Source organism: Microcaecilia unicolor, chromosome 1 (genome assembly GCF_901765095.1).
Source record: "Microcaecilia unicolor chromosome 1, aMicUni1.1, whole genome shotgun sequence".
Classification (NCBI taxonomy): Eukaryota; Metazoa; Chordata; class Amphibia; order Gymnophiona; family Siphonopidae; genus Microcaecilia; species Microcaecilia unicolor.
This window is the reverse complement of record NC_044031.1, coordinates 1,422,555-1,435,808: the sequence shown is the minus strand read 5'-3', so window position 1 is coordinate 1,435,808 and position 13,254 is coordinate 1,422,555. Positions and strand designations below refer to the sequence as shown.

The following is a 13,254-nucleotide window of genomic DNA, read 5'->3' as shown; positions in this document are numbered from 1 at the left end:
GTGTGTATGGAGCAGGGTTACAGGTATGTGTGTAGTCAGGGCTAGAGTGTGGGAGGTGCAGGGTTACAGGTGTGTGTGTGTGTGTGTATGTAGTCAGGGCTAGAGTTTGGGAGGTGTAGGGTTACAGGTGTGTGTTTGTGTGTAGTCAGGGCTAGAGTTTGGGAGGTGTAGGGTTACAGGTGTGTGTTTGTGTAGTCAGGGCTAGAGTGTGGGAGGTGCAGGGTTACAGGTGTGTGTGTGTATAGTCAGTGCTAGAGTGTGGGAGGTGCAGGGATACAGGTGTGTGTGTGTAGTTAGGGATAGAGTGTGTATGGAGCAGGGTTACAGGTGTGTGTGTGTAGTTAGGAATAGGGTGTGGATGGAGCAGGGTTACAGGTGTGTGTGTGTAGTCAGGGCTAGAGTTTGGGAGGTGTAGGGTTACAGGTGTGTGTGTGTAGTCAGGGCTAGAGTGTGGGAGGTGCAGGGTTACAGGTGTGTGTGTGTAGTCAGGGCTAGAGTGTGTATGGAGCAGGGTTACAGGTGTGTGTGTGTAGTTAGGGATAGAGTGTGTATGGAGCAGGGTTACAGGTGTGTGTGTGTGTAGTTAGGGATAGAGTGTGGATGGAGCAGGGTTACAGGTGTGTGTGTATAGTCAGGGCTAGAATGTGGGAGGTGTAGGGTTACAGGTGTGTGTGTGTGTAGTCAGGGCTAGAGTGTGGGAGGTGTAAGGTTACAGGTGTGTGTGTGTAGTCAGGGCTAGAGTTTGGGAGGTGTAGGGTTACAGGTGTGTGTGTGTAGTCAGGGATAGAGTGTGGATGGAGCAGGGTTACAGGTGTGTGTGTGTGTGTAGTTAGGGCTAGAGTGTGGATGGTGCAGGGTTACAGGTTTGTTTGTGTGTAGTCAGGGTTAGAGTGTGGATGGAGCAGGGTTGCAGGTGTGTGTGTGTAGTCAGGGCTAGAGTTTGGGAGGTGTAGGGTTACAGGTGTCTGTGTGTGTAGTCAGGGCTAGAGTGTGGGAGGTGTAGGGTTACAGGTGTGTGTGTGTGTGTGTGTAGTCAGGGCTAGAGTGTGGGAGGTGTAGGGTTACAGGTGTGTGTGTGTGTAAGGGCTAGAGTTTGGGAGGTGTAGGGTTACAGGTGTGTGTGTGTAGTCAGGGATAGAGTGTGGATGGAGCAGGGTTGCAGGTGTGTGTGTGTAGTCAGGGCTAGAGTTTGGGAGGTGTAGGGTTACAGGTGTGTGTGTGTAGTCAGGGCTAGAGTTTGGGAGGTGTAGGGTTACAGGTGTGTGTAGTTAGGGATAGAGTGTGGATGGAGCAGGGTTACAGGTGTGTGTGTGTGTAGTCAGGGCTAGAATTTGGGAGGTGTAGGGTTACAGGTGTGTATGTGTAGTCAGGGCTAGAGTGTGGGAGGTGTAGGGTTACAGGTGTGTATGTGTGTAGTCAGGGCTAGAGTGTGGGATGTGTAGGGCTACAGGTGTGTGTGTAGTCAGGGCTAGAGTGTGGGAGGTGTAGGGTTACAGGTGTGTGTGTGTAGTCAGGGCTAGAGTTTGGGAGGTGCAGGGTTACAGGTGTGTGTGTGTAGTCAGGGCTAGACTGTGGAAGGTGCAGGGTTACAGGTGTGTGTGTGTAGTCAGGGCTAGAGTGTGTATGGAGCAGGGTTACAGGTGTGTGTGTAGTCAGGGCTAGAGTGTGGGAGGTGTAGGGTTACAGGTGTGTGTGTGTAGTCAGGGCTAGAGTGTGGGAGGTGTAGGGTTACAGGTGTGTGTGTGTAGTTAGGGCTAGAGTGTGGATGGTGCAGGGTTACAGGTGTGTGTGTGTGTAGTCAGGGCCAGAGTGTGGGAGGTGCAGGGTTACAGGTGTGTGTGTAGTCAGGGCTAGAGTTTGGGAGGTGTAGGGTTACAGGTGTGTGTGTGTGTAGTCAGGGCTAGAGTTTGGGAGGTGTAGGGTTACAGGTGTGTGTGTGTAGTTAGGGCTAGAGTGTGGATGGTGCAGGGTTACAGGTGTGTATGTGTAGTCAGGGATAGACTGTGGGAGGTCCATGGTTACAGGTGTGTGTGTGTAGTCAGGGCTAGAGTTTGGGAGGTGTAGGGTTACAGGTGTTTGTGTGTAGTCAGGGCTAGACTGTGGAAGGTGCAGGGTTACAGGTGTGTGTGTGTAGTCAGGGCTAGAGTGTGGAGGTGCAGGGTTACAGGTGTGTGTGTGTGTATAGTCAGGGCTAGAATGTGGGAGGTGCAGGGCTACAGGTGTGTGTGGTTTCAGATATAGAGTATGGGAAGTACACGGTTACATGTTTGTGATGTGTTATGGGGGACAGAGTGTGGGAGGTCCATGGTTACAGGTGTGTGTGTGTAGTCAGGGCTAGACTGTGGAAGGTGCAGGGTTACAGGTGTGTGTGTGTAGTCAGGGCTAGAGTGTGGGAGGTGTAGGGTTACAGGTGTGTGTGTAGTCAGGGCTAGAGTGTGGGAGGTGTAGGGTTACAGGTGTGTGTGTGTAGTTAGGGCTAGAGTGTGGATGGTGCAGAGTTACAGGTGTGTGTGTGTGTGTGTAGTCAGGGCCAGAGTGTGGGAGATGCAGGGTTACAGGTGTGTGTGTGTAGTCAGGGCTAGAGTTTGGGAGGTGTAGGGTTACAGGTGTGTGTGTGTAGTCAGGGCTAGAGTTTGGGAGGTGTAGGGTTACAGGTGTGTGTGTGTAGTTAGGGCTAGAGTGTGGATGGTGCAGGGTTACAGGTGTGTATGTGTAGTCAGGGCTAGACTGTGGAAGGTGCAGGGTTACAGGTGTGTGTGTGTAGTCAGGGCTAGAGTGTGGGAGGTGCAGGGTTACCAGTGTGTGTGTGTGTATAGTCAGGGCTAGAGTGTGGGAGGTGCAGGGCTACAGGTGTGTGTGGTTTCAGATATAGAGTATGGGAAGTACACGGTTACATGTTTGTGATGTGTTATGGGGGACAGAGTGTGGGAGGTCCATGGTTACAGGTGTGTGTGTGTAGTCAGGGCTAGACTGTGGAAGGTGCAGGGTTACAGGTGTGTGTGTGTGTAGTCAGGGCTAGAGTGTGTATGGAGCAGGGTTACAGGTGTGTGTGTAGTCAGGGCTAGAGTGTGGGAGGTGTAGGGTTACAGGTGTGTGTGTGTAGTCAGGGCTAGGGTGTGGGAGGTGTAGGGTTACAGGTGTGAGTGTGTAGTCAGGGCTAGAGTTTGGGAGGTGTAGGGTTACAGTTGTGTGTGTGTGTAGTCAGGGATAGAGTGTGGATGGAGCAGGGTTACAGGTGTGTGTGTGTGTAGTTAGGGCTAGAGTGTGGATGGTGCAGGGTTACAGGTGTGTGTGTGTGTAGTCAGGGCTAGAGTGTGGGAGGTGTAGGGTTACAGGTGTGTGTGTGTAGTCAGGGCTAGAGTTTGGGAGGTGTAGGGTTACAGGTGTGTGTGTAGTGAGGGATAGAGTGTGGATGGTGCAGGGTTACAGGTGTGTGTGTGTAGTCAGGGATAGAGTGTGGATGGTGCAGGGTTACAGGTGTGTGTGTGTAGTCAGGGCTAGAGTTTGGGAGGTGTAGGGTTACAGGTGTGTGTGTGTAGTTAGGGCTAGAGTGTGGATGGTGCAGGGTTACAGGTGTGTGTGTGTGTGTAGTCAGGGCTAGAGTGTGGGAGGTGCAGGGTTACAGGTGTGTGTGTGTAGTCAGGGCTAGAGGTTGGGAGGTGTAGGGTTACAGGTGTGTGTGTGTAGTCAGCGATAGACTGTGGGAGGTCCATGGTTACAGGTGTGTGTGTGTAGTCAGGGCTAGAGTTTGGGAGGTGTAGGGTTACAGGTGTGTGTGTGTAGTCAGGGATAGAGTGTGGATGGAACAGGGATACAGGTGTGTGTGTAGTTAGGGCTAGAGTGTGGATGGTGCAGGGTTACAGGTGTGTGTGTGTGTAGTCAGGGCTAGAGTGTGGGAGGTGTAGGGTTACAGGTGTGTGTGTGTAGTCAGGGATAGAGTGTGGATGGTGCAGGGTTACAGGTGTGTGTGTGTAGTTAGGGCTAGAGTGTGGATGGTGCAGGGTTACAGGTGTGTGTGTGTGTAGTCAGGGTTAGAGTGTGGATGGTGCAGGGTTACAGGTGTGTGTGTGTGTAGTCAGGGCTACAGTTTGGGAGGTGTAGGGTTACAGGTGTGTGTGTGTGTGTAGTCAGGGCTAGAGTTTGGGAGGTGTAGGGTTACAGGTGTGTGTGTGTAGTCAGGGATAGAGTGTGGATGGTGCAGGGTTACAGGTGTGTGTGTGTAGTCAGGGCTAGAGTTTGGGAGGTGTAGGGTTACAGGTGTGTGTGTGTAGTCAGGGATAGAGTGTGGATGGTGCAGGGTTACAGGTGTGTGTGTGTAGTCAGGGATAGAGTTTGGGAGGTGTAGGGTTACAGGTGTGTGTGTGTGTAGTCAGGGCTAGAGTTTGGGAGGTGTAGGGTTACAGGTGTGTGTGTGTGTGTAGTCAGGGCTAGAGTTTGGGAGGTGTAGGGTTACAGGTCTGTGTGTGTAGTCAGGGCTAGAGTTTGGGAGGTGTAGGGTTACAGGTGTGTGTGTGTGTAGTCAGGGCTAGAGTTTGGGAGGTGTAGGGTTACAGGTGTGTGTGTGTAGTCAGGGATAGAGTGTGGATGGTGCAGGGTTACAGGTGTGTGTGTGTAGTCAGGGCTAGAGTTTGGGAGGTGTAGGGTTACAGGTGTGTGTGTGTGGTCAGGGATAGAGTGTGGATGGTGCAGGGTTACAGGTGTGTGTGTGTGTAGTCAGGGCTAGAGTTTGGGAGGTGTAGGGTTACAGGTGTGTGTGTGTGTAGTTAGGGCTAGAGTGTGGGAGGTGCAGGGTTACAGGTGTGTGTGTGTAGTCAGGGCTAGAGTTTGGGAGGTGTAGGGTTACAGGTGTGTGTGTGTAGTCAGGGATAGAGTGTGGATGGTGCAGGGTTACAGGTGTGTGTGTGTAGTCAGGGCTAGAGTTTGGGAGGTGTAGGGTTACAGGTGTGTGTGTGTGTAGTTAGGGCTAGAGTGTGGGAGGTGTAGGGTTACAGGTGTGTGTGTGTAGTCAGGGATAGAGTGTGGATGGTGCAGGGTTACAGGTGTGTGTGTGTAGTCAGGGCTAGAGTTTGGGAGGTGTAGGGTTACAGGTGTGTGTGTGTGGTCAGGGATAGAGTGTGGATGGTGCAGGGTTACAGGTGTGTGTGTGTGTAGTCAGGGCTAGAGTTTGGGAGGTGTAGGGTTACAGGTGTGTGTGTGTGTAGTTAGGGCTAGAGTGTGGGAGGTGTAGGGTTACAGGTGTGTGTGTGTAGTCAGGGATAGAGTGTGGATGGTGCAGGGTTACAGGTGTGTGTGTGTAGTCAGGGCTAGAGTTTGGGAGGTGTAGGGTTACAGGTGTGTGTGTGTGGTCAGGGATAGAGTGTGGATGGTGCAGGGTTACAGGTGTGTGTGTGTAGTCAGGGCTAGAGTTTGGGAGGTGTAGGGTTACAGGTGTGTGTGTGTGTAGTTAGGGCTAGAGTGTGGGAGGTGTAGGGTTACAGGTGTGTGTGTGTAGTCAGGGATAGAGTGTGGATGGTGCAGGGTTACAGGTGTGTGTGTGTAGTCAGGGCTAGAGTTTGGGAGGTGTAGGGTTACAGGTGTGTGTGTGTGGTCAGGGATAGAGTGTGGATGGTGCAGGGTTACAGGTGTGTGTGTGTGTAGTCAGGGCTAGAGTTTGGGAGGTGTAGGGTTACAGGTGTGTGTGTGTGTAGTTAGGGCTAGAGTGTGGGAGGTGTAGGGTTACAGGTGTGTGTGTGTAGTCAGGGATAGAGTGTGGATGGTGCAGGGTTACAGGTGTGTGTGTGTAGTCAGGGCTAGAGTTTGGGAGGTGTAGGGTTACAGGTGTGTGTGTGTGGTCAGGGATAGAGTGTGGATGGTGCAGGGTTACAGGTGTGTGTGTGTAGTCAGGGCTAGAGTTTGGGAGGTGTAGGGTTACAGGTGTGTGTGTGTGTAGTTAGGGCTAGAGTGTGGGAGGTGCAGGGTTACAGGTGTGTGTGTGTAGTCAGGGATAGAGTGTGGGAGGTGCAGAGTTAAAGTGGCCAATCCAGGTCACAAGTTCCTGACAAGATCCCAAAACAGTGCAATACATTTTATGGTGCTTATCCTAGAAGTAAGCAGTGGATTTCCCCCAAGTCCATTTTAATAATGGCCTATGAACTCTTCCTTTTGGAAGCCATCCAAACCTTTTTTTAAACCCAGCTAAGCTAAGCTAAGCGCTTTTACCACATTATCTTGCAATGAATTTCAGAGTTTGTTTACACGCTGAGAGAAGAAATATTTTGTCCAATTCATTTTAAATTTCCTTTTTTTTAGCTTTATTATGTAACATAGTAACATGGAGGGACATAATCGAACATCGCTGGCGAAATAGATCGCCGGCGATCTATTTTGGCGGTGGCGCTACAGCTGGCCGGAATCGTATTATGAAAAAAGATGGCCGGCCATCTTGTTTTCGATAATATGGTTTAGCCCGGCCAAATGCCAGAGTTCGCCGGGGTTGAGATTCCTGGTTTTGTTTTTCAGTGATAATGGAATAAAATGCCGGCCACCTCCAACCTGGCGACATCCAAGCCCTTTGGTCGTTGGAGGAGCCAGCATTTGTAGTGCACTGGTCCCCCTCACATGCCAGGACACCAACCGGGCACCCTAGGGGTCAGTGCGGTGGACATCAGGAAAGGCTCCCACATGCATAGCTCCCTTACTTTGGGTGTGCTGAGCCCCCCCCCCCCCAAGACCCACTACCCACACATGTACAACACTACCCTAGCTCTTAGGGGTGAAGGGGGCAACTACATGTGGGTACAGTGGGTTTTGGAGGGCTCCCATTACCAGCAGAAGTGTTACAGTTGGGGGAGGGGGGCATGGGTGCACCTGCCTTAAGTGCACTGTGGTACCCACTAAAAGTGCTCCAGGGACCTGCATACATGCAGGCCTCTAGGACTTGTTGCTTCTGTATAACCTTGGCACACCAGTTGACACCTGAAGACTAATCTCTCCGAAAACGTCCTTTATTGGAATAAGCACGTTTACTCACAGTTAACTGCAGATCAGAGGTTGTGTCCCACTGGCAACGAGTCTCCCTGGTACTGAGATTAGCAGTAGGTCTGAGCTGGCAGAATGCTGTACAATGCCCTCTTTCAGCCACATTCAAGGGAAGAACTAAGTTCTGTAATGTAGCTAACACGTGAAAGGGATCTAAATCTGGCTTACAAAAATGGCCACTACCTCATGGACTACCGGAAACAAAACAGGGCACGCTCTGACCCAGTAAGCAGGGGGAAAAGCACCATGGGAGTAGAGCCTACCAACTACCAACATCGTGAGCATTTGCCACAAGCTAGTGGAATCACGGAGCCCAATACCCTACACCTACCACAATGCATTGCTGATGTGACTCTGCAGTGCGCATAACAGAAAAGGTGTCACACTCACCCGAGAGCCACATCAGAACCAGGGAAAGGCTGTCACAGGATAGAACGCATTCTGCTGAGGAAGGAGATACGCCACTTATCATTGGTGGAGACTTCAACACAATTTTAAATCCTGAATTAGATAGGAAATCAAGTTTCCCTTTTAAAAAAACTAAAGCATGGTTTGTTCTGAATGATTTAATTCACCACCTCAAATTATGTGATGTCTGGAGAATTTTACATAATAATGAGAAAGACTATACTTTTCACTCTTTACCACACAATTCCTACTCCCGAATAGACTACTTCTTAGTTTCTGAATCAATATTAAGTAAAGTAATTGATACACACATTGATAATATCAAATTATCAGACCATGCACACATATCCATACAACTATCTGATCTATCAATCAAAGCACAGACAAAATCTTGGAGATTTAATGCTAGTGTATTATCACACCCTGAATTTAAAGAAGAGATTATGAATGACATAATAGAATACTTCAAGTTCAATACACTTAAAGAAACAAACTGGATAACAAGATGGGATGCTTTTAAAGCTTTTATCCGAGGCTCAATCATACGTTTTACAGCCAAAAAAAAAAACCAGCAAATGTTTGAAATCACAGAACTAGAAAAATCAATAACCCACCTTGAAAATCTACACCAACAATCCCCATCTAATATGGACATTTTAAGCAAACTACGGAAAGATAGATACAAATACAACATATTATTAGCCAACACTGCAAATAAAGAGATATTTATGAAATCAGCACAATTTTACGCCAGCAATAATAAATCTGGACATCTACTTGCCAGCTACCTAAAGACTAGAGCCGAAAAAAATGATATCTCTCATATTAAAGATTCTAATGATGTCAGTATAACAGATAACCAACAAATATTATCAGCCTTCCAAAAATTCTACGATGAATTATATAAATCAGAATCTAATACAGATCAAATTGATACATCCTTTTTTGATAACATAAATCATAACACCATCGACTACGATGACAATTTATTATTCTCATCACCCATAACTGACCAGGAGATAAAATCTGCTATAAAGTCCATGGCAAAAAAAAAAGCCCCCGGTCCAGATGGATTTACTTTAGAATTTTATCTTACTTTTCAAGAAATACTTACCCCTTTATTAAGTTCCTTCTTTAATTATTTAATCTCCTCAGGGGAAGTTTCTGGTTCCTTTACCGAAGCTACAACTATAGTGCTCCCAAAACCTGGTAAGGATCCCCAAAGAATACAAAACTACCGCCCTTTATCTCTTATAAATATTGATGCCAAAATTTATGCTAAAATCATAGCAGAAAGACTACAAACTATATTACCAAAAATCATAAATACTAATCAGACTGGCTTTATGCATGGAAGACATTCTTATGACAATACCAGATTATTTACTAACATACTTATACAAACACAAAAATCAAACACTCCATATGTGGCCATAGGTCTTGACGCTGAAAAGGCTTTCGACCGCGTAGAATGGCTATATATGTTTCAAACCTTAAAGTGGTTTGGTTTCACACAAAACGCAATTAATTTGATAAAAGTATTATATACCTGTCCATCTAACAAATTGTTTATTAATGGTCAATATTCCCCTCCTTTTTGGCCGACAAGAGGTACAAGACAAGGATGCCCTCTTTCCCCATTACTATTTAATATTGCTCTAGAACCTTTACTTTTAACTATCTTACAGTCTGATCATATTAAAGGTGTAGAATTGGAAAATATTACAGCCAAACTTTCTGCATATGCTGACGATGTATTAATATATACTACTCCTTCATCCATCCCTCACATCCTAGATGTAATTAACAAATACTCACGAATATCTGGATACAAACTAAACCCCACTAAAACAGAAATGTTACCATTAAACACGGCCTCTAGATCATACCAATTCACAATGTCCCATTTTAAATGGTCGCCCACGTGCCTGAAATATCTGGGTGTATTATTTGGATCCAATATTAATGAAACTATCAACCTCAACTCTACATACCTTTTGAATTGTGTGAAGGATATGACTAATAAATGGTCTCCACTTAAACTTTCTTGGTGGGGTAGATTAGACACCATAAAGATGATGATAGCACCGAAAGTGAATTATATTTTAAGTATGTTACCGGTTATGTTACATGCCAGTACTTATAAAAATATGGAAAAAATATTGTCAAAGTTTTTGTGGTCTAATAAACCTCCTCGTATTGCACTGAAATATCTTAAACTCCCCAAACACAATGGTGGTGTTAATTTTCCTAATTATTTGGACTACCATAAGGCTTTCTTACTAAGACAAAGTTCTTTATGGATAACCTCAAATGAAGAACATACTGACCCACTTTGGATAAAATGGGAAGCAAAGATCTTTAAAGCAACCCCAACACCTCTCTTACCATGGTCTTCAGTACACAATTCGGATTATAATCCCATCATATTCGCTTCTCAATCATCTTTCAACACATTGGACTCATGCGTTAAAATCTCTATCCATTCGACCACTAAGATACAACTTTGGAATAATCCAAAACTAAAAATTAATGGAATGTGTTTTGCTTGGCCTAAATGGATTGAAGCAAAAATATGGTTTCTACATCAACTATTGGATAATCACAAGTGGCTACCTTTTTCTACACTACAGGCAAAGTATAATTTACCTAACCACTGCTACTTTCAATGGCTACAACTAAAACACTGCATTTCTGCAAACTTCGATATTAACTCATTAAAGGACGAAACTCCAAGTTGTCTAACATTATGTCATCAATTGTCTAATGGGAAGAAAACGGCATCTAAATGGTACAAAATCTTCCAAGAACACTCTTCTCACTCTCCTTCAGCCTTACAAAACATTTGGAACAAAGAACTCAATTCTCAAATAACTGCAGAACAATGGGAAAAAATCTGGACATTACTATATAAATCCTCAAAATCATCTGCTCTTACCCAATCATCATTCTACATCTTGCATAGAGCTATGTGGACACCTTACAAACTTTCCAAAATATCTAAAGAAGTCTCAAATAGATGCTGGTCTTGTAACAACCATGTAGGTACTTTAGACCACTTAATTTACAATTGTCCTATACTGGATGAGTATTGGTCTCGTATAGAGGACACTATTTCCCATATTCTAGATTTTAAGATCTCTCTAACATACAAAATCATAATCACGGGAGAATTTGGTTTAGACACGGTAATACAACCACACATAGCCAAATTATTACGTATATTGATTCAAGTTGCTTTAAAACTGATATGTCAAAATTGGAAGGACTTTACGAAGTTATCTTATGATATGTGGTGGAATACAGTATGTCTTTACGCTAAATATGAAAAAGCTGCTGCAGAGAAATGCGGTTCCCTTTTAGCATTCAATAAAACCTGGTCTCCTATACTCGATTACTCATCCAGTTAATATTAATTATTATAATCTATGCAAATATAAATGGGTACTAATTACATATATATGTATAGTTTCTTGTCTTCACCTCTAACATTTAGTAATATGCTTATTCCTATAGATATACAATACCTGTAATGAAACAGAATCAGGGATCCTAGAGTTGATGTAAACAATGTCTATAATTCTTCTACAAGTCAGTGTACATAATCAAACTTGTTAAACTATTATTAAGTCTCTGGTACTTAATTTCCTTTCTTTTTGTTATTTAAAAATTAATAAAAATGATTGAACAAAAAAAAAAAGAACCAGGGAAAGGCTGTCACAGGATAGAACACATTCTGCTGTCATGGAGGTGGGTACGGCATTTGAGGCTGGCATAGAGGCTGGCAAAAAAGGTTTTTATTTTTATTTTTTTAGTGTGAGAGGGGGTTGGTGACCACTGGGGGCGTATGGGGCGGTCATCCCCGATTCCTTCCGGTGGTCATCGGGTCAGTTGGGGCACCTTTTTGAGGCTTGGTCGTGAAACTAAAAGGACCATGTAAACCTGGCGAAATACTGCTTAACGCCGCTTTTTTTTCCATTATGGGCGAAAGCCAGCCATCTGGCAGCCACGCCCATACCCACCCATGTCCCGCCTTCGCTAAGCTACTGACACGCCCCCTTGAACCTTCGCTGGCGAAGGGATGGGAAAGCGGCGGTGCTGTCAAAAATGCCGTTTTCAATTATACCGATTTTGCCGCTTTTAAGAAATCGCCGGCCATCTCCCGATTTATGTCGGGAAATGGCCGGCGATCACTTTTGAAAATAAGCTGGATAGTAACATAGTAGATGATGGCAGAAAAAGACCTGCATGGTCCATCCAGTCTGCCCAACAAGATAAACTCATATGTGCTACTTTTTGTGTATACTTTACCTTGATTTGTACCTGTCCTTTTCAGGGCACAGACCGTATAAGTCTGGCCAGCACTATCCCTGCCTCCCAACCACCAGACCCCCCCCCCCTCCCACCACCGGCTCTGGCACAGACCGTATAAGTCTGCCCAGCACTAACCCTGCCTCCCAACCCCGGCTCTGGCACAGACCCTACAAGTCTGCCCAGCATTATCCCCGCCTCCCAACCAGCCCCCCCTCCCACCACTGGCTCTGGCACAGACCGTATAAGTCTGCCCAGCACTATCCCCGCCTCCCAACCAGCCCCCCCTCCCACCACTGGCTCTGGCACAGACCGTATAAGTCTGCCCAGCACTATCCCCGCCTCCCAACCACCAGCCCCGCCTCCCACCACCGGCTCTGGCACAGACCATATAAGTCTGCCCAGCACTATCCCTGCCTCCCAACCAGCCCCCCCTCCCACCACCGGCTCTGGCACAGACCGTATAAGTCTGCCCAGCACTATCCCTGCCTCCCAACCCCGGCTCTGGCACAGACCCTACAAGTCTGCCCAGCATTATCCCCGCCTCCCAACCAGCCCCCCCTCCCACCACTGGTTCTGCCCCCTGTTTCTACCTTGCTTCCTGCAGATCCAGCGCATCTCCTCCCCTCGTGATTCAATCACTAAGTTAGTGGCTGCATGCTTAGTGAAGTGCTGCTGGACACGCTCCAGGTCACCTGTGAACAGGGCATTGTGTATGAGCATGTCTCGGCACACCACTGGCGTCTCACTGTAGCTCCGTATCCCATTCTCCCTTCCCAATGTTCTTCTTTCGGGCAGGTACCTCAGGACTGTACTATTGTCATGCCTGAAGTCCTGGGACCGCTCTGCTTCTAAACGAATAGAGCGCAGAGCCGAGGAGGAGAAGGCAAAAGTGTTTCCATACATGATTACAAGTTTTTCACTTTCTACCGGTCAGTGCTGGTCAGCAGAGGCTTATCCTGACCGTCACAGCTCTTTATGCTTTCCAAGGTGTCTCTCTGCTGGCATCAGAGCTCTGAACTATCTCCCCGATGTGTAGGGTCTCACAATTCTCTTAGATTGATTTTTCCACAGTATACTGGGATCACAGTTCTTGGCTTTCTTTTGAGTTTCTCTATTTTGGCTGTATCTGCCCTTGCTTTGTACCTCTGAGTACCCAAAACTCTCTGCTGGGCGTTTTTTCTCTTCTTTGGGTGTGCTACAGTCTCTCTGTTGGGTGTCTCTGTTCCTTTTCTATTTGTTCTCAGTGGGCTGTCATCTCTCTGTTGACTGTCTCTGCTTCTTTTCTAGTTGCTCTAGTCTGGGTGGGCTGCTGTCTCTCTTTGCTGTCTCTGCTGCTCTTCTAGTTGCTCTGGGTGGGCTGCTGTCTCTCTGTTGACTGTCTCTGCCGCTTTTGTAGTTGCTCTGGGTGGACTGCCATCTCTCTGTTGACTGTCTCTGCTGCTGTTCTAGTTGCTCTGGGTGGGCTGCTGTCTCTCTGTTGACTGTCTCTGCTGCTTTTGTAGTTGCTCTGGGTGG

At 46.7% G+C, this 13,254-nt stretch overlaps 1 protein-coding gene across 1 annotated transcript in view; it reads right to left on the bottom strand.

Moving 5' to 3' along the window:
* The window catches only part of LOC115461829 (ankyrin repeat and SOCS box protein 10-like), a 37,543-nt gene extending 24,472 nt beyond the window's left edge, over positions 1-13,071 (bottom strand). Inside the window, exon 1 of the mRNA XM_030191890.1 lies at positions 12,330-13,071. Within this exon, the coding sequence (XP_030047750.1) occupies positions 12,330-12,642 (313 nt within the window). The 5' untranslated portion in view covers positions 12,643-13,071. The remainder of the gene's footprint in view (positions 1-12,329) is intronic.
* Positions 13,072-13,254: the final 183 nt, after the last annotated feature.